Source organism: Sus scrofa, chromosome 1, assembly GCF_000003025.6.
Source record: "Sus scrofa isolate TJ Tabasco breed Duroc chromosome 1, Sscrofa11.1, whole genome shotgun sequence".
Lineage (NCBI taxonomy): Eukaryota > Metazoa > Chordata > Mammalia > Artiodactyla > Suidae > Sus > Sus scrofa.
In genome coordinates, this window is record NC_010443.5 from 7,202,872 (window position 1) to 7,224,253 (window position 21,382).

General features: G+C 48.3%; 1 protein-coding gene and 1 long non-coding RNA gene across 4 annotated transcripts in view; one reads left to right on the top strand and one right to left on the bottom strand.

The window, feature by feature from the left end:
- Nucleotides 1-4,524, bottom strand: part of SLC22A3 (solute carrier family 22 member 3) — a 101,910-nt gene extending 97,386 nt beyond the window's left edge. The window contains exon 1 of one of the 2 annotated variants that reach the window (XM_021086250.1): nt 4,012-4,517. In XM_021086250.1, the coding sequence (XP_020941909.1) occupies nt 4,012-4,446 (435 nt within the window). In that variant the 5' untranslated portion in view covers nt 4,447-4,517. Of the gene's footprint in view, nt 1-4,011 lie in introns of both variants that reach the window. The other variant, XM_003121106.4, reaches the window with a different exon arrangement.
- On the top strand, nt 4,694-13,611 carry LOC106508794. 2 transcript variants are annotated; one of them, XR_002342299.1, is made up of 3 exons: nt 4,694-5,269; nt 6,194-6,333; nt 13,074-13,611. It is a non-coding gene; the product is annotated as an uncharacterized LOC106508794 (long non-coding RNA). The 2 variants fall into 2 exon arrangements; XR_001305844.2 differs by lacking the exon at nt 13,074-13,611 and adding an exon at nt 12,173-13,067.

Consider the following 21,382-nt stretch of genomic DNA (forward strand, 5'->3'; position numbering starts at 1 on the left):
CATGTTTTCTTCTGCTCCACGCTGGACCCGGAGATTCAGACCTTAGAAAAGTCTGCACTGAAGATGGGAAACGTAGGTGAAAAATCTTTTATCGCCCTGAGCAGGAGAAACAAGTGGGACGCAGCCCTTGGCATTAACTCCTTGGACGGTTTCACTTTGTAAAGTGAAAAAGGGCAGGGGCGGCGGGCAGCGGATGGGGTTTAAGCGCCCGGTTTGCAATGTTCACACCAAGAGGACAGCCAGCCATTCCCGCTGTAGGATAGCAGGGCCGCCCAGTCTGCAGCCAACTGTGTTCCCAACAGCACGAACTGAAACAAAATGACACTCTGGCCAGAGGACCAGGGTAGTAACTAAGTAAACAGGAAAGTTCAACAAGATTTCTTGCAGGTTCTAAAGTGTGAGTGATCTGGTGTCCTATTGCGTGGACATGGTCCAAGGGCTTAGAGCGCTGCCTGGAAGAGACGGGACCGATTTACAACCAAGACCTGGGATGGGAACCCGACTTGGCTGCATAAAAGATCTGGGACCCTGGTAGGTTCCTTTGCATCTCCTGCCTCAGGTCCCTCTTCTGTGAAGCCAGGACAATGGCCTCGCTCCTGCAAGGCAGCAAGGATGATATCTAATGCCATGTGGGATCATTCTGGAATCGGGTCTCCCATTCCATCTTCGGAGCTCTCCCAATTCACCCCCTTTCCATGATTAATACATTAGATTTCAAGTCTGTGAAAACACACTGGGTCCACGTTGTGCGCCAGAGATAGAACTACAGTGCCTTTCATCACTCGGACGAAATATGAGAGAACAAAACCCAACTGGATCACAGGCAAAACTAAAGACAGCAACACATTAGCTGTGCAGAACTTAGGGAGGGAAGGAGTTGTTCTGGACAGCTGAGCTTCCTGAACAGATGCAGGGGCTCCTTTTAAGAAGCAAAACATTAAAGGGAGTTCCCATCATGGCTCAATGGTTAAGGACCCCGACTAGTACCCGTGAGGCTGCAGGTTCGATCCCTGAGCTCACTCGGTGGGATTAGGATCCAGCATTGCCGTGAGCTGCGGTGTAGGTCACAGATGTGGCTCGGATCCTGTGTTGCTGTGGCTCTGGCGTAGGCTGGTGGCTACAGCTCTGATTTGACCCCTAGCCTGGGAACCTCCATATGTCGAGGGTGTTGCCCTAGAAAAAGACCAAAAGACCCCCCCCAAAAAAAGAATGAAAACATTAAAAACAACAAACCAGAAGAAGCAAATAATATTGGACCCCTCCCAAAACATCTCTTCAATATACTTCCAAAAATTGTCAGAGGTCTCGAGAGAGCATTCTCAATACCATTTTACTTTTCCTTAAAGATTTTGACCATTATTCTGAGACCCAGAGAACCGCCCTTCAGCGATGACACCGATGCATTGGTAGGACTGTAAAGGGCTTAATCCAGCCCCTAACACTAAAGATGAGAAAGCTAAGCCCAGAGAGGTTAAGAGATTCGCCCAAGCCACACAGCTAGCTGGAGATAGCGCCAGGACCAGGGCTCCTTCCACCTTCCGCAGTGCCTTTGAGACTTTCGTAAGACCAACTGCCCCTCCTTGAAATAACCCTGGGATGCATGAAACTACCCTGGAACCCCAGGACGCATCCAAGTTATCTGTCTGGGCGCTAACTCGGAGATTTTTACGTCTCCCTCCTCTGCTGTCCGTGGACCATGTTGGCTCATGGAAACCCCAGAGCAGTGTGTGTGCATTTTGCCTTTGAGACTCACTTTCTTCTTCATGTGAGGTTTACACGTTTTTCAAAAAGTAGGTGTCTGCTCTCCAAGTGTCGTTCTTCTGGTTTGCCTGGAAAGGAAGTGCTAAGCAGCCGGGCTGAATGGAAGAGAAGCAGCCACCTAATAGATACACCTCCAGGAAGTCCTAGTGACAACATCCTCTCCTGTCCAAGCCTGCACCCTGTCCATTTCAAGAGTGCCGTCCCCAACAAGACCTTCAAGTTACGTGTGTACAATGGAATATCACTCAGCCGTAAAAAGAAGGAAAGAATGCCATTTGCAACAACAGGGATGGATCTAGAGATGATGATACTGAGTGAAGTAAGGCAGAGAAAGACAAACACCATAGGATGTCGCTTATATGTAGAATCTAAAAAAAAAGATACAAATGAACTTATTTGCAGAACAGAAACAGACTCGCAGACTTTGAAAAACTTATGGTTACTAAAGGGGGCAGGTGGGAGGGGGGGACTGGGAGTTTGGGATTGGCATATGCCCACCGAGGTGTATGGAAAGATTGGCCAACAGGGACCTGCTGTATAGCACAGGGAATTCTACCCAGTATTCTGTGAGAATCCATGTAGGAAAAGAATCTGAAAATGAATGGATGTGTGTAAATGTATGACTGAACTACTTTGTTGTATAGCAGAAATGATCACACCATTGTAAATCAACTATACTTCAATAAACTTTAAAAAATAAAGTAAACACATTTTTAAAGATAAAAAAATTGGAGTTCCCGTCACGGTACATTGGAAACGAATCTGACTAGGAACCATGAGGTTGTGGGTTCGATCCCTGGCCTTGCTGAGCGGGTTAAGGATCCGGTGTTGCTGTGAGCTGGAGTGTAGGTTGCCGATGCAGCTCAGATCTAGCGTTGCTGTGGCCGGCAGCTGTAGCTCCGATTAGACCCCCAGCCTGGGAATCTCCGTATGCCACCAGTGCAGCCCTAAAAAGCAAAAATAAATAAATAAAAATTTTAAAAGACCGCCACAGTTTATAAAGGAGTCCTGATCAGTACCCTCGAGTTATGCAGAAATTCAAGTACACACACACAGCCTGTCTGAGCTGCCTTGAGGATTGATCCCTACAGCTCTTAGCACAGAACCACACTCAGTGTGCTAACACACCCACACGTGGCATCGCAGAACAGCCATAACCTCAAAGATCTACAATCCCAACAGCAGAGAGGCGCCGTCACCAGACCAAAGAACTCCGTTAATAGCGACAGAAGAGGCCACCCATTTGTCAAGTAGGTGCTGAAAAACTGATTGACAATAAATAAGAGGCAAACATTTTTCTTTCCCAAATTTGCCTGGGCACAATCATTTGTTAGAAATTACGTTGATCTCATATTGCCGAGTTCAGTAAAGGGTGCCTCCCTGCCACCCAAGTGCAACAGAGGCAGTCCCTATGCTTAGAACGCACCAAGATGCAAACTGCCACCCTAGCCCAGCGCAAAAACAGTCCTGCCGCCAAAGGTAAGGATCGCCGAACCCTGAAGGAACCTTGGGGACTGCCCCCACCCGGCCCCCAGCAGCCACCTCCGATAAGTGGGGTGTCTACCTTGCACGCCTTGCAGCCTCTTCCGCTGTGCTCCTGTCATTTATGAGCAAGAAAAAATAACATCAAATAAAACTTATTCAAAACCTCAGCTGTCCCGACTTCTCTCAGATGTTGCTCTTTGCCCCAAAGCAGTTTTACCAAAGTCATTTTCCCGGAAAAGCCTCGACCTTTGTCCTTTTACATTTCAGACATTGGGCCAGTGAAAGTTGGCGCTGCCTGCAAATGCCGGATTCTCCTCTTCTTTGGTCCCTGGAGACCACGAGCCGGCCGGGACCTGCTCAGCGTCCTCGCCCCAGACGCCGCGGCTCTCCACCCCGCCTCATTTCCAACCAGTGCAAATCTCAGCGATACTGCACATCCTCCTGGATGCTTTGATCCCCGAGGAGGTGTGTGCGAAGCATCTTAGAGCTTGGCTTCTAGGATCATTCTCGTTCACACCTGAAGCCAGCACACCTTTCCGTTAACTCGCTAGCAGAGGCAAATAAAGACGACGCGGCACCCTCAAGTGCGGGATGACCCTGGCCGGTCCCTAGAGGTGACCGACAGGTCCCGGCCTCCGCGCACTTTCCCGGCGGGCCGGCCGCACCGACTGCCCGCGTGTGCGGGGGGTGCTCCGCGCGCGGGCCCCTCCCGGCTGGCTCTCCCCGGCCGGCCGGGCGCGTCGGGCGCGGACCCCGGGCGCTTACCTCGCTGATGATGGTCGAGTGGGCCTGGGCGTAGCGCCAGCCGCCCCGGCACGGCACGAGCGGCGCCGAGCGGTTGGGGAAGGCGGCGAGCGGGTCGGCGCAGCTGAGCGCGCCCGGGCCGGCGGCGCTGGCGTTGACCGCCTCCAGGAGGTAGCGCTGGCAGCGGCCGTCGCCGCGGCGCTCGGGGGGCTCGGGGCCGAGGCGGGCGGGCGCCGTGCGGTTCCACTCCTCCTCCGGGCTCCAGCCGCAGCGCTCGGCCAGCGCGGTGGCGCTCGGCCCGCGGCACCAGTAGTGGTCGGGCTGGCTGCCCAGGAAGACCACGCCGACGAAGAGGAAGGCGAAGGTGACGCCCGTCAGGCACAGCAGCAGGAACACGCGCCGCTGGAAGCGCCCGAACTCGCCGGCCCGCTGCAGCGCCTCGTCGAAGGAGGGCATGGTGCGCGCCGCCCGCCCGCCCGCCTGCCCGCCGACTGCCCGAGCGCGTCCGGCCGCCCGCCGCCCGGGCCTCCGAGTGACCCGCGGGCCGGCCGCCGCCGCCTCCCCCGCGCCGCCTCCCCCGCGCGCCCGCCTCACGCCCCTGGGCGCCGCGCCAGCCGCCGCCGCCGCTCCTGCCCCGAGGTCCCCGCCTCCCGTCCGGGGGCTCCCGCCGCGGTCGGGGCCGCGCTCCCCCCGGCCGCCGCCGTGGGGTCGGGGTGGGCGCGCGGCCGGGCCCGGGCTGCGCGGCCTGGCGGGGAGCCGGGGACCCGGCCCGGGACTGCGAGTGACGCGCACAGCCTCCGGCCTGGCGCGGAGCTCCATTCGGTCCCTGCCAGCAGCCTGTTCCACGGGCGGTCCCGGGTCGGGCTCCAGGGAAGAACGTTCCAGGGCCACCCAAGGACTCTCAGGCCCCGGGTGCAGCCTGGGGGACCGACGACGCGCGCGCTCCGGGTCCCCGGCCTTGTGCCCCGGGAGACCCCGCCCGCGCTGGTCCCCTCTGGACGCAGAGGCCGCCGCTCGGCGCGCCCCTGGGGCTGGGCCGCCAGTTCCCAGAACAGCTGACCGACTGCAGAGCTAGGACCGCGCGGGATTAGACATTGGCGGCTTCTCAGGATGGTCCAACTTTTTCAAAAGGGCAGCTGGGCAACCCACAGAGGTTAAGCCTCTTGTTCGGAGTCCTGAAGTTCAAAGTGGGAAGGGACCTTAGGCCAATACAGGTGTCCTTCGCCAGGGCCTTCACACCTGCTCATGGCCGGAACTCTCGAGGAAAAGGCTTTTGTAGGTTGGTTTGAGTCATTGCTGTTAACTTCCTTATTCGCCTAAAAATCCGCAGAGCTATGTGGGTTCTGGCGTCCTGGCCTCTTGCTCCACGCCGGGGCTGCAGTGTCCACGTCCACGCTCCGATGCTTTCCCGGTGTCGGGGTACCAGTTCCTTCTGCTGCAGCCCCTTATGCTGTGCGGACTGGTCGGCACAGCAGACTGCGCACTGCCTCACCCCCAATCCCGCCCTGGCCCAGCCGCCCCCCTCCAAACACGTCTTGTGAGAATTTCTCCAGCTCCTCTCCCCAAATCGTCAGGCTGCCTCCATTCACACCAGCTGGTGACCTTGGGCACCTTAATCCCAGCCGGGTCTTCTCATCTGTCAACTGAGGCTGATACCCTCTAGAGTCGCTGTGAGGATTGAATGAATTACTGTATATGAAGTGCCAGCGAAGTGCCTGAGCATAGCATCCCATTTCACCCGTTAGCTCTTATTACTGGTTTTATTTCTTGCTGAGTTGATACTCAGAAGGTGGGCCTGGGGAAAAGGCCAAGCACAGGCTCGGGAAGAGGGCTCAGGACCATTGAGCAAGGAATCCTGGGATCTCAGATCCCAGCGCTTGGAGGGAGGGTCCAGGTATGGGCCTCAGGTAGGAACAAGCCCTGGACCTTAGGGGAGAGGAAGGCCAGACCACAGCCCCCTCTGAGGAAGGCCTAGGACCTCTCTCGCCCAAGTGTAGCTTTCATGAAGCTTTTTGTTATTCATCTTTTCATTTTTGTAATACTAGGTGCTATTCGCAAGCACTATACAGGTGTCCCCTGATCTTCAAAAGGTTGCTTTACACCACTTGATTTTTATGAAAGAACTAACCGAGGGACATTGAAGAGAATTTTCATTTTTGAGAGAAAAGAACAGCAAAAATAACGTTCAGCATTTGTTTTGCAGCGAGTCGTTGCAGAAGCAGTGCGCGCCTCCATCCCCGCAGCCAGAGTGACCTGCCAAGGTCAGCTTCAAGCCTCACAGCTTTGAACTGTCGCTGAACATCTGGGCTTCATCTCAGTTTATTTTCTGCATCTATTAGCAAGGTATGTCCTAAGGTGACTGCTTCACTTTTTGCCGTTTCGGTGTAGGGAAGGTTTCATAGGAAAGCTCTTCTTTCCAAGAGTGGGGGAGTATTTGGGGTGCTGTACAGTATTTGGGGTACTTTGAAATTTACACAAAACAGGGAGTTCCTGTTGTGGTGCAGTGAAAATGAATCCGACTAGTAACCATGAGGTTCTGAGTTCCATCCCTGGCCTCGCTCAGTGGGTTAAGGATACGGCGTTGCTGTGAGCTGTGGTATAGGCTGGCAGCTGTAGCTCCGATTGAACCCCTAACCTGGGAACCTCTGTATGCTGCAAGTTCAGCCCTAAAAAGAAAAAAAAAAAAAAGAGTACACAAAATGGTAATTTATCCTGTATTTTTTTCTGCCACTTCTCTTTTTCACTCCACATTATATTTTTGAGATCCATTAGCCTTGATAAATAAGGATCTAGTTCCTTTACTTTAACTACCATGTATCATTCTATTGAATGGCCAGACTGCAATTCATTTGAGAAATAGCTCATTTTTAACTTTTCACAATTGTAAATAACACTGCAGTGAACCTGTTGTGCACATTTCCTTGTGCAAGAGTGGATCTAAGGCAAACGCCTGCAGATAGGCAGGGAGGAACTGTCAAGTGTACATAGTTTGAGCTTCACTGGATGTGGCCAAGTTGCTTTCAGAGGTGGCCCCAGTTCGCCTCCCACCAGCAACATAGGAGATGATGCATCCACACTGAGCACGTGGGCTTGTTAGACTCAAAGGCATTAGCAGAAGGTCTGGGTACAACATGCAGGGTCTCTCTTCTCGTTTACAAGCCCCTGATTTAGTCGGTTTAAACACATGTTTATTCGTCATTTGGGTTCATCTTCTGCGAGTCACCCTCTCATATCCTCTGCCTGTGTTCTCTTTGTTACTTTTCCTACTGAAGTTTGAGGAAGTTGTCTGTATATTTATTCATTCCACTCCTTTGTCAGATGTCCTATCTCCTCAGTCTGTAGCTTGTCTTTTAAATGTATTTTAGTGTCTTGGTGACTACAAAAAGTTTATTTATTTATTTATTTTTTTTTGGCCACTTGTCAATCTGAGGAGTTCCTGGGCCAGGGGTCAGATCTGAGGCACACCTGTGACCTACACTGCAGTTGTGGCAACATGGGATCCTTCAACCCACTGTGCTGGGCAGGGGATCAAACCTGTGTCCTAGTGCTCCAGGGATGCTGCAGTCCTGTTGGGCCACAGGGGGAATTTCAAAACGTTTAAATTCTTATGTTGTAAAATGCATCAATTTTTTTTTTTTTTGGTGTTTCTTTTGTGGCTCAGTGGGTTAAGACTCCAACTAGTATCCATGAGGACTTGAGTTCGATCCTGGCCTTGCTCAGTGGGTTAAGGATCTAGCGTTGCCTAAAACTGCAGCATAGGTCACAAGTGCGTCTCTGATCCTGCATCGCTGTGGCTGTGGGGCAGGCTGGCAGCTGCAGCTCCGATTTGACCCCTAGCCTGGGAAGTTCCATATGCCATAGGTGCAGCCCTAAAAAGAAAAAAAAAGTATCAATTTTCTTTATACCTTCTGCTTTTTGCATCTTGCCAAAAAGAAAAAAAGGGGAAAAAATCCTGCATGAATGGATTTCTGGGCTCTTTGTTCTGTTTTACTGCTTTATTTGTCTATCTTCAGGCCCCTTTTTATTATTAATCATGAATAGTTGTATAATTCATAGTATTTGGTAGGACAAGTCTCACCTCTTCTTGCCTCTTACCTTATTCCTCCTTGAGAATTATCTTGGCAATTTGGGGGCTATTTTCTTCCACATAAATTTTACCCTTTATTAAGTTGCATAGAAATTTGATTGGCATTTTCATGTGAGATTATGCCTGCATTTTATTTCTCCCGTACTTTGCAGATTTTTGAGATTAAAAACCAAATCACATTCATCTATCTTAAAACACTGCTATCTCTTCTACACCTACATTGTCCAATAAGGTACCATGACCTACATGTGGCTGTTTAAATCTCAATTAATTAAAATGAAGTGAAATAAAAGACTCAGTTCCTTAGAGCCGTGTTTCAAATGCTGAAGAACCACGTGGGGCTGACAGCTACCGTATTGGACTCTGCAGACACAGAATATCTCCACTGTCACAGGAGGTTCTGCCAGACATCACTGGTCCAGACATGGGACCAATCAGTATTTGTTGAAGAGGAACAATAAGAATCAATTGGCCGGAGTTCCCATCATGGCTCAGTGGTTAGCAAATCCGACTAGTATCCATGAGGACACAGGTTCCACCCCTGGCCTCACTTGGTGGATGAAGGATCCAGTGTTGCCATGAGCGATGGTATAGGTCACAGATGCGGCTCGGATCCCATGCTGCTGTGGCTGTGGTGTAGGCTGGTGACTACAGCTCCAATTGGACCCGTAGCCTGGGAACCTCCATATGCCATGGGTGCAGCACTAAAAAAAAAGACAAAAGACCAAAAAAAAGAGAGAGAGAGAGAAGAAGAATCAGTTGGCCCACCACCAATTGATTTTGTAAAACACTCCTGACTTTAACTCTTTTTGAAAAGGTAACCGTTTGGGTTTCTTCATCTAAAATTTTATACTTGGTAGTTTTGTATCACATTGAGGCAGGAATATGCCAGATATTAGGGTTTCTCCACCGCATATTGAGTCACCAAAATACGTCCTAATGACATTTGTGCTGTTTATAAAGCACAAAAAATGATTAATTTCCTTGGGAATACCACTATCAATCTTGAAACAAAACTTTCGAAAACCATCTGCTGAGAGATGATTTAGCAAGTGAATCCAAATTTCGGCTCAGGTCTAAAGGAAAAAAAAAAAAAAAGAAACCCTAGAAATCCTATTTTCTTTTGTTAACAAATGGGTAAGAATATCTGAAACGCTCTCATTCTTACCTTCTTTGGCATACGGAACGGCTGTTTTTCACCCGAGCATGTGATTATAGTAAAACTACAGAGACCTTCATTATTACGTGGTCGAGCACTGGGCCCTACCATTGATTTACAAACATTATGTTTAATCATCAGAACTGCTGTATAACCTAGATGTTTCTACCCGCCAAAAGTCCGCAGTCAGAAAATAGAGGTCGGAGGATACGATGGTTTGAACCCAAGTCTGTCTGTTGTTGGAGTTCCCGTTGTAGCTCATTGGTAATGAACTCGACGAGTATCCATGAGGGTGCGGGTTTGATCTCTGGCCTCGCTCCGTGGATTAAGGATCTGGCGTTGCTGTGGCTGCAGCGTAGGTCGGCAGCTGTGCTCTGATGGGACCCCTAGCCTTGAAACTCCCCTATGCCATAGGTGCGGCCCTAAAAAATTAAAATAAAATAAAATAAAGTATTCCGGGTTCAGTATTGACAAGGTTGAGAAACCTCCTCAAGGTTAGGAGACTCGAGGATTTGTATTTACTCTCTGAACATAAGCAATAGCAAGTCCTTTGCCACTTTCCTTTCAATGCCTGTAGTTTTGTGCCGTTGTACCAAGTGCAAGGTGAAGCACGTTACAGCTCTCGGAGACCTTTTCATCACAAATGGTTTAGGCCAGGAATGGTCAATGGGTTCCTTTGTCCCACTCCTGTCATGTGGCGAGAACTATCCAGAGGACTGAGTTGAGGATAACTTTGAGACAGAGTGGAAAGCCGGCCACAAATGATTAGGAGTAGCAGGTGGAGGCACAGGGGCAGGAGCGTGAAGGGAAAGAGGACAGAGAGTCATCCTTCTATTGGTCAGTGCAGCCTGGGACTCGCCAAAGTGACACCATACTCCCTGTGGGTCTTGGAAACTCTTAGAACGTCTGTTACTCTGGGGATTGGTGAAAGTCTCAGTGAAGAGGCCACTGTGCCTTTAATTGTTAAAATACTGCCCAGAAGCTTCTGGATCTCATTCTGGATGAAGCTGTCTTTCAGTGAGGTGCCCTCAAGAGCCTGGGAGTGGTCCCCTGGGCAGAGCCTTCAAGAGTCAACCACTGTTTCTGAATCTCAAGGCCACTGTATACAAACCCCAGGAATGCAGCCTGCCCATGGGAGAAGGAGCCTGAGGAGATTGCAGGCAGGAATTAAAACTAGAGTCACTTCTCAATCGCTCAGACATAAAAACTGAAGAATAGCACATTCATTGAAAATTATGTTATTGACCTAGTTATTGGAATGGAGTGACGCTGACATGTTCTGTAAAAGACACAGGTTGCAAAAACTCTGCTCTCAAGGCTACTCAGCCCATGGCTGGTAAAGGAGATATGTTGGTTTATCTTCTCTTTCTTACCTATTGCAGATGATTGTGTGGCCTTACTGGGCATGAATAGTCTGCAGCTCACAACACATACAACCCCAGCCCCGAGGTGATTTAACAACTTCAGAACCGGTCTCCATCCTATTCAAAGAGACCTGTCCACCAACCACACAACAGGATGTCAGGTGATGCTAGATCGGTATACAAGTTTCCAGAGGCTTGCTCTCAATTTCTGCACTTATCTGATTGCAGACAGGGGACAATTCACAGACCAACTCTAATAATGCATTCTTCGCAATCCCATTTTTGGTAAAATAACATCCGTATTCATAGGCGTTCTTTACGGTACCGCAGGCACAAGCAGATGCTGTAACACTGTAGGCTATGAATGGTTTCCAGAGTCTCTCTGTGCATGGAAGATGGTCTGGAGAGAGGAGTTCCACGTTAGCAAAGTCGCACCAAGGGGATTGAGTTGCGTAGCTGATTTTGTGGGTTAAAGGCTTTTGCTTGGAGATTACTTTCCTTTTGGAATTAAGTTTTGTTCATATTTTGCAAATTATAGATGTTTCCTTTCCCAGCCTATATTGGAGTCAAAGAGTAGTTTCTGGTTCTGGCTGGGCCAATAAGTAATTTCTTTCTAAAATAAAAAAGTAGGATATATTCATAAAAGTAAGTAATTAGACCATTTCCTGGCTGTAAAATGCAATGAGTTCAAGCTCTCTTTTCCTTTAAATACAACGACAAAATGTGTTAGACGACAGTCATCCAGGTCAATTTTGGTGCAGTTTGTACCTACAGATTAACACGAGGTTTTTTGTTTTTTGTTTTTTGTTTTTGTTTTTGTCTTTCCTAGGGCCGATCCCACAGCATATGGAGGTTCCCAGGCTAGGGGTCGAATCGGGGCTGTAGCCGCCGGCCTACACCACAGCCACAGCAACGAGGGATCCAAGCCGTGTCTTCGACCTACACCACAGCTCACAGCAACGCCAGATCCTTAACCCACTGAGCGAGGCCAGGGATCGAACCCACAACCTCATGGTTCCTAGTCGGATTCATTAACCACTGCACCATGACGGGAACTCCTAACACTAGTTTTCTAATGCGGGTTGTGGATTGCTGGCAGACAGAATATTTGATTTTGTGAGTTTTTTCCTTTTTATGGCTGCACCTGCGACTTGGGGTTGAATCGGAGCTGCCGCTGCCTGCCTAGGCCGAGGCCACAGTAGCACTGGATCTGAGCCACATCCACGACCTATGCTGCAGCTTTCGGCACTGCTAGACCCTTAACCCACTGAGCGAGGCCAGAGATTGAACCTGCATCCTCACAGACACAATGCTGGGTTCTTAACCCACTGAGCCACAGCGGGAAGTCCAAATTTGTGAGATGTCACAGCTATGGCTTAAATAAAAACTTTTTAAAATGTGGCCGAAAGGACTGATATAGGGAGAATAAAAATACCCCCCATGACGTTGTGGTATAGCTAATGTCCTGTGGCTGCCGGACGGGAGGACATGCAGATGCTTCTGTTTTGCTTGTTTCTCTCTTCTTATTGGATTAATTGCGGTCACGATGATTTTACCATTTGTTTTGAGTAGAGCAATGGGAAGGCCATGTTTGAGACACTGCTATAAATAGTAGGAGAAGAGGCGGGGCAGCAGAGAAGGCATTTGCAGACACGAAACTGGTATGAGCAGCAAGATGGGACGAGAATAAGAAGCCTTTGTTCCGTTTTCATATGAAGAGATCTTCGACGGTGGAATCCAGCGTCCAAATTCGAATCCTAAGTTTACAGCGAGAGAAGGAGCAGGTGGAAGGTGTCCACTCTTCCTTGAAGGAGAAGAGAGCGTGCCTGATGAGTGGCACTCACTTCTGCCCGTCCAGATCTCTCCGCGGAGACCGGGTGTCCCTCCTCCACGTCCTGGGGGAAACCTGTCACCTTTCTCAGTTCCCAGGGTTTCGGGAGAGGCCCAGGGTGACAGCCGCCTCTAAGCCCCATAGCTTATTCTCCCCAAGAGGTCCCCTCAGGAACCAGAGGCTCCCCCTGACAGCTAACTGTGCTATCAGAGGCAGGCAGACCCCTCAAGCCGTCCTGTCATTTCACTCAACATCCGCTCTGTTCCCACTCACACCTGACACTCGGGGTCTCTATTGACACCCATGGAAGAAGACCTGCCATATGCCTTTGGCTCCTCAGAGCCACACGAACAGGGCACATCCTCCTTTTACAGATGCGGACCTGAGGCTTAGAAAGGTTAACATGCTTTGTCCAAAGTCACATAAGTCCAGGTGGCTTATGAAGAATTCACACCATGTCTGTGGTTCTGGAGCACCTGCAGGCAGGTGTCCTCCTGCTCCGTGGTGATGCTGCCCTTGAATTTTCTTCTGGACTTTTCCCCCTAACTTTTATAAGAGGACACGGTATTTTTCCTTTTTTCTTTAGCGTTAGGGTTTGGTTTTCATTTTTGTTTTGGTCATTCTTTTTTTTTTCTTTTCCAGCCACACCCACTGCATAGAGACATTCCCGGACCAGGGATGGAATCAAAGCCATAGCTGCAACCTATACTGCTGGTGTGGCAATGCCAGATCTTTAACCTGCTGCACCATAGCAGGAACTGCCTGTTTGTTCTTCATAAGACCATCTTAGACTTTCTGTAACAATCTTTATAAAATACTTTTGACATGGGGGTACCACAGGGTTGCTTTTTAACTGAAAAAAAATTCATTGGTTCTATAGTCTAATTTCCTTATTTTGCAGTCAAGTAGTTAAGGACCAACGAGATCAAATGACGCATCTGCAGTGACTTTGCTCAGTTTGTAGCACCGGTAGTAGGCCTGGGACCCAGACGCAGCACGGTTATCAAGTGCTGGTTCAGATTAATGTATAAAAGTGCCATTTCATAAATTATTCTTTTGGCTCTAAGTATAGTATGGCCTAGAAACTTGAAAAACAATATTCACCTTTGGGGAGTTCCTGTTGTGGCTCAGTGGTTAACGAATCTGACTAGCATCTATGAGGACTTGGGTTCAATCTCTGGCTTTGCTCAGTGGGTTGGGGATCTGGCGTTGCTGTGAGCTGTGGGGTAGGCCTGGCAGCTGCAGCTCCAATTTGACCCCTTAGCCTGGGAACCTCCATATGCCGCACGCAGGCGAGGCTCTAAAAAAAACAAAAACAAAAACAAAAACAAACAATATTTGCCTTTAAATATCAAAATTAAAATGATTTGTACAAATATAAAACCAACTGAGGAGTCATGGTTCAGCAGAAACGAATCTGACTAATATCCATGAGGACGCAGGTTCGATCCCTGGCCTCGGTAAGTGGGTTACGGATCTGGCATTGCCGGGAGCTGTGGTGTAGGTGGCAGGCGGACGTGACTGGGATCCCGAGTTGCTGTGGCTGTGGTGGAGGCCAGTGGCTACACCTCTGATTCAACCCCTAGCCTGGGAACCTCTGTGTGCCGTGGGAGCGGCCCTAAAAACAAAACAAAACAAAAATAATAATAATAATTTAAAAAAACCTACTCAGTCTTCACTCAAATAACATTGTCAGTTACATATTTTAGGGTGAAGAATGGAAGATTTTGTTGCAAAAAAAAATAAGATTTTATTTTTCACATTGTAACACTGGAAAAATAAAATGATCTCATAATTCCAACGCAGTATACTTGTCTGGAGGGTGGGGGGAATAACTGGTTGAATCTGGGCAGGCTCCCGACCTGAGTTAAGAGAATCTTTTGTGCCGACATCAGTGTAGGGTTTGACACTATACTGTGATCATGTAGAAGCCGAGTTACTAAGGACACTGGGGTAAAGGATACGCAGTCCTGTGCTATTTTTACAACTTCTTGTGAGTCTTCAACTGCTTCCAAAAAAGAGCTATTTAAAAAATAAAAGTAATGCTCGATTGCTACGACAACTAGTCCTGAGAAGCTGGTGCCAGGAATGCCTTGGGCCACTGAGCGCTTCCTTTCAAGGACATGGCAGCCCCCACACGCCACGTCCAGCCCCACCCCCTGGCCCGGCTCCATCCTCAGTGTCACGGTTGCATAGAGACAGCGCTTGGAACCAGCGTCAGAACTCAGGGGGTTCAAGAGAGTGTTACAGGCCGGCTGGAGAAGCTGTGGGTACGTGCTCCTGTGTTCCAGAGAACCAGTTTCCACGCCTGGTCTCGGGGCCTCCTGTGCAGTAAATCGGGGATTGTCTGTATGGGGGCTGTCTCGGGTGTGACCTTGGGTTTGTAGCGCAGAGGGCAGGTGACACCGAGGCCATAAGCTATGGATCTCTTCTGCCTCAAAACAAGCATTTATGTTTAGATGGGCAAAAAAGAACTGCCTGCTGATACAGCCACCAATCACATGTCCCCACACCCAAGTCTGATAAGAAGGCTATGACGGGGGTGGGGTGCGGGGAAAGGATTTGTGTTTCTTCTGCTCTTGTGCTGCTTTCATCATTGGCGTTAATGATCTTACGGCACAAAATACTTGCTTTCTTGGCTTAACAAAGACACAAGGTAAAATTTCTTTTCAGAATTTTTGATATGCTTGCTTGAAAAATAGTTGGCAATATAATTTTATTTCTGTATATAATGTGATAAGTTAATTACAATAAAATGGCTTTTATTTGTACATTGAAAAAAAAATAACGACACAAGGAGTGCAAGGGTTTGTGTGCACCCTCCACCACACACCTAAAGACACACCTAGGGTCCGTTCGCACATGGTCACCCGGCTCTCCCGGACTTTCCCCGCCTCGGCGCACAGGTGCAACCCCTTTGAGGAGTTCCCATTGTGGCTCAGCGACTAAGAACCCGACACAGTCTCTGTGAGGATGTCGGTTCAATCCCTGGCCTTGCTCAGTGGGTTAAGGATCCAGCATTGCTGCAAGCTGCAGCGTAGTGGCCGATGCAGCTCAGATCCTGCGTTGCTGTGGCTGTGGGGCAGGCTGGCAGCTGCAGCTCCGAGTCTACCCCTAGCCCAGGAATTTCCCTGTGCCGCAGGTCCAGCCCTAAAAAGAAAAAAAAACAAAAAGAAGGAAGAAAGAAGGAATTGAAAACATCATGCACCTGGGCACAACTGGAAAAGTCACCTGCACCTCAGTGTCCATTGCAGCACTAGGCACAATGGTTAGGACATGGGGATGGGGTGAATGTCCATCGATAGATGAGTGGATGAAGAAGGGGTGGTCCGTGTGTTAACTGTTTTCAATGCTTTTTTCCATTTCCAAGTTGCTCTCCATCCCACCTCTCCTATGCCTCTTTCCCAAACACAAGTTCTTTCTTTTACCTCCCAAGCACTTCTGCCTGTGTCAAACCACCTCCCACTCAAGAACACACCACCACGTAGGAGGAACTCTTCTCCAAGTGTGTCATGCAAGTGCTGACTGTCTTCTCGACCTTCTCGTCAATGACCGGGACCACATCATGTGTTTTTCTTGTATGTGTTTCCCAGCATAACGCTGAGCATTTTTCTAGAGACTCTGCAGTATCCACGGACCCTGGGGAAACTCAGTGACTCCTCTGTTAGCTGTGTAGAATATATTTTCTGAACCTCTTTTCTCTTAATGCTTGGTCTTCATAATACCTGCCCCCATGCACGAGTAGGAAAAATGATTTAGGTCCTCTGCGGTTTCCAGAAACCATTCTTTCCTGTTCATCCAGGAGCAAGAAAGCCATGATCTCACATTATCAAAATGGGCCGAGACACCTGACGCGGTTGCTAATTATTGCTCCGCTGACGTTTTCTGATGTGCTCCTGATGTGCCTGTCATGAGCTGGTGATGCCAACACCACAAGTTTACAAAGGAAACTTGGCAGGGCCAGGGGTGACTTATGCCTTTTGCCCCTGTGAGTATTATATAGACACAATCTAAAAGTTCCCAGGTCACAGTGTGAGCAGACTTTAATTCCACGGGATGCATTTTATACCCAGAGGCCGTGATAGGCGAACGGATTTTTTTCCAAAAGTCTTTCCACTCGAATCCTTTATGACTGCGAAATCTCTGCTAGAGAACATCAGACAACGGTTTGCAGATGGGATGTCTGAAATGCTGAGTGGAATGCCCACCCTGGCGTGAAATGATTCACATACCCCAGAATCACAATTCTCAGGATGATTTTTCAGATGGCAAGTCCCTTCTTCGCAGTATTTATTCATCCACATATTTAGGAAATTTGTCTTGGAAAATAATGTGAAGCTGAGCTTTGAAATACCAGCTCCACAATAGGATTTGAGATTTGGTCATATCCTTTCAGGAAAAACAATTTCTGTGCATGCCGGTAGCAGTAACTGCTCCAGATGTTGCATGAATGAACTTCTGGGCAGTGCTTCCTATTCATGCTGCAGTTCATTAAACTATCCAAGGGGCTATTACATAAAGAAATATCATTTTCAGCTGTAAAAGTCAACTAGACAGAGAAATTTTTTTTTTTTTTTTTTGGCTGCGCCCAGGGTATGCAGAAGTTCCCAGGCCAGGGATTGAACCCTCGCCACAGCAGCGAATCCACCACTCCAGTGACAATACCAGATCCTTAACCTGCTGCACCATAAAAAAACTCAAATGGATTTTTTTTTTTTAAGAAATGAAGTGTCTTTTCACTTTTCAACAAGAAGTATGGATTTTAGTCTTGGGTAGAGATACACTAAATTTCTGTCTTTGAAATCTCAAATTTAAAAACACTAAATCTTTAGGTTTGAAGCTCAGCACCCAGATTGTGTTGGAAAAGGAGCCTGGAGTGAATCCTTAAAGGAAGCAAGATCTGACTTTCACCCATTTACATTTTAATTAAGAAATCAAAATCATAACTTTTTTTTTTTTTTTTTTGTCTTTTTGCCATTTCCTGGGCCGCTCCCACGGCATATGGAAGTTCCCAGGCCAGGGATCTAATCGGAGCTGTAGCCGCCACCCTATGCCAGAGCAACAGCAGTGGGGGATCCGAGCCACGTCTGCGACCTACACCACAGCTCACGGCAACGCCGGATCATCAACCCACTGAGCAAGGGCAGGGATCGAACCCACAACCTCATGGTTCCTAGTCGGATTCGTTAACCACTGACCCACGACGGGAACTCCTCAAAATCATAACTTTTTTTTTTTTTTTTTTGTCTTTTTGCCATTTCCTGGGCCGCTCCTGCGGCATATGGAAGTTCCCAGGCCAGGGGTCGAATTGGAGCTGTAGCCGCCAGCCTACGCCAGAGCCACAGCAACGTGGGATCCAAGCCTCGTCTTCGACCTACACCACAGCTCACGGCAATGCCGGATCCCCAACCCACTGAGCAAGGGCAGGGATCAAACCCGCAACCTCATGGTTCCTAGTTGGATTCGTTAGCCACTGCGCCACGATGGGAACTCCTCAAAATCATAACTTTTGTAAAACTTATTTTTAATCTTCAAACAGCTAAGTAAGACAGAAAGTTTTATACAAACAAAAAAAAAAGTAAACCTTATCAGATAAATCATAGATTTTCTTAACTGAGGAAAAGTCATTAGTTTCTAAAACATGTCATCCACTCAAAATACATTGCTTATTTGGAAAATGGATATCATAAGGATATTGGTTAGGAATCCAACTAGCATCCATGAGGATGAGGGTTCGATCCCTGGCCTCGGCTCAGTGGGTTAAGGATCCCGAGTTGCCGTGAGCTGTGGTGTAGGTCGCCATGTGGCTTGGCGCTGGCATTGCTGTGGTTGCGATATAGGCCAACAGCTGCAGCTCCGATTCTATCCCTAGCCTGGGAACTTCCGTATGCTGCAGGTATCGCCCTAAAAAGGGGGGGGGACATTGTGAAAACTGCTATATGCTATTTTGTCTGCAGAAGATGGGAATTAAACAGGATTCCAGTGTGATGTGTTTGTTACTAGAATAACCCAACTGTTAGTAAATAGAAGGACAGTCACAGGCCCGCTTTAAGTTTAAACTTCCAGCTCTGAGCCTTACTTTGTTATCTGAAGAAACAGGGAGACTGCAAACTCAGAGCTGTGAGGGTTCCTGAAAAATGGATACAGAGCTCCTGGTGTACAACCGGCAGCCCCGGCCATTGTCTATAGAAGAAGCGTAAACTAGAAAATACTGTCCACTTATAACTTACAGGGGTTTGATTTTTTGGTTTTGTTTTTGGTTTTTGGGATTTTTTTTGCACATTAGGATAAGATTATCATGACTCAACTTTAACATAGTAATGCTTTGTTTACATCAATCTTCTGTGGAAATACTCAATTGACAAAAATCAACTATCTCCCCAGTTTTTTTCTTTCTTTTTCTTTGTCATTTCTTTCTTCCTTCCTCCCTCCCTTCCTTCCTTCCTTTCTTTCTTTTTCTTTTTCTTTTTTTGCCACACCCAGGGTATATGGAAGTTCCTGGGCCAGGGATGGAATCCAAGCCACAGCTTCAACCTACGCCATAGCTGTGACAATGACAGATCCTTAGCCCTCTGTGCCACAGCAGGAACTCCTGTCTTCCATATTTCTACCATTAATTCCTTTTTGTTCATATCATTCAAATCATTTTAAAAATTATCCACTTTTCTCCTTAAAAACAGTATACACTGTTTGTAAAAATCTAGAAAAGAAGAAAAACGCCCATAATACATTTACCAAGAAAATAACTCAACATTTTGATATATAACCTCTTTCTACACATAAATAAATTTATTTATTTATTTATTTTTGTCTTTTTAGGGCCACACTGTGGCACATGGAGGTTCCCAGGCTAGGGGTCGAATAGGAGCTGTAGCTGCCAGCCTACAGCATAGCCACAGCAATGCCAGATCCAAGCCACGTCTCGACCTACACTGCAGCTCACAGCAACACCAGATCCTTAACCCACTGAGCAAGGCCAGGGATCAAACCTGCATCCTCATGGATGCTACTCAGATTCATTTCTGCTGTGCCATGACGGGATCTCTATCTACACACAAATAAATTTAAATCAAACTAGGATCGGAGTTTCCATTGTGGCTTAGTGGGTTAAGAACTCGACACAGTGTCCATGAGGATGTGGGTTCGATCGATCCCTGGCCTCCTTCAGAGGGTTCAGGATCTGGCGTAGCTGCAGGGTGCAGCACAGGTCACAATGTGGCTGGCATCTGGTGTTGCCGTGGCTATGGAGTAGAGTAGGCTGGCACCTGCAGCTCCAATTCGACCCCTAATCCATGAACTTCCATATGCTGCAGGTGAGGCCATAAAAAGAAATAATTAATTGATTTAATTTTTAAAATATTAAGCAAAACTAGGATCAAATTATAAAAAATAAAAAAGGTCAAGGTGCGACTTGAAGAAAAAAAGGGTTCCATTACGTTTGGGAAAACTTGCCAACCACACTGAAGTTTTTTTCTCCTGTTAAACTTCTCAGACCCCTTAAGGAGCATCGTTTATCCCCAAGAGGAGAGTGTGCTTTGCGCTATGTCCAGAACACACTGCCACCTTGGAGTCCCTGTCTCAGAGGGCAGCGTGAAGGAGTGACATTTCCCAGGGTCAGAGTCTGGGAAACAGGCAACACAGCAAGTCATTTGATGAGGTATCCTGTGGGAAAATGAGAGGAGTATGGTGGCCTTGGTCAGGGATGATGTGATTTGGTAGCTTCTGGCTAGTTAGAGAACTGAGCCCCAAAAGTAGAATGCCAGGAGTTCCCTGGTGGCTCAGTGGGTTAAGGACGGGCTTTGTCACTACTGTGCTATGGGTTTGATCCCTGGCCCCGGAACTTATGCAGGCCTTGGGCCTGGCCAGAAAAAAAAAAAAAGTGTAATGAGGCACCAGTTCCTCGAAATTGCATTTAGGACTTCCTGTTGTGACGCATCAGAAACAAATCTGGGAGTTCCCGTCGTGGCGCAGTGGTTAACGAATTCGACTAGGAACCATGAGGTTGCAGGCTCGGTCCCTGCCCTTGCTCAGTGGGTTAACGATCCGGCGTTGCCGTGAGCTGTGGTGTAGGTTGCAGACGTGGCTCGGATCCCACGTAGCTGTGGCTCTGGCATAGGCTGGTGGCTACAGCTCCAATTCGACCCCTAGCCTGGGAACCTCCATATGCCGCGGGAGCGGCCCAAGAAATAGCAACAACAACAACAACAACAACAAAAAAGACAAAAAAAAAAAAAAAAAAAAGAAAGAAAGAAACAAATCTGACTAGGAACCATGAGGTTGCGGGTTCGATCCCTGGCCTTGCTCAGTGGGTTGAGGATCCAGCGTGGCTGTGAGCTGTGGTGTAGGTCACAGATGCGGCTCGGATCTGGCGCTACTGTGGCTCTGGCGTAGGCCGGCGGCTATAGCTCCGATTGGACCCCTAGCCTGGGAACCTCCATGTGCCATGGGTGCAGCCCTAAAAAGACAAAAAGACAAAAAAAAAAAAAAAAAATTTAAAAAGAAATTGCGTTTAGCCCCGCCTTCTTCATTGTCTTCCTTCATTCAGTTCCTGCAATGGCACCAGGTGTTAATGAACTTACTCACCAGCGAGAGACCCGTGAAGTCACAGCAGAGGTGTCAGGCTGGAGCACTGGCGACATCAGCTCTGTGTGAGAGCCAGACAACCTCTTGAGTTGGATCTAAGACGTAGGAATACGGGGCATTCCAGACCGAGGGAGAAGGTACAGAGTTAAAGGCCAGGAAGCCACAGAACACGACTGGAAGCCTGCAGGACTCCAACAGGATGGAAAGAATTCTTTTGAAGATGCGGTTGCTTCGCTGAGGAAAGTTCCTTCAAAGGCATGAGACTAGAGGCCAAGTGGCCACATTGGGGAGGCTCGGTGGTCCAGGCGAGAGAAGGGGGACAGCTCCACTGAGGGACAGTGTGGACAGACGAGCCTGACGGATGTGGG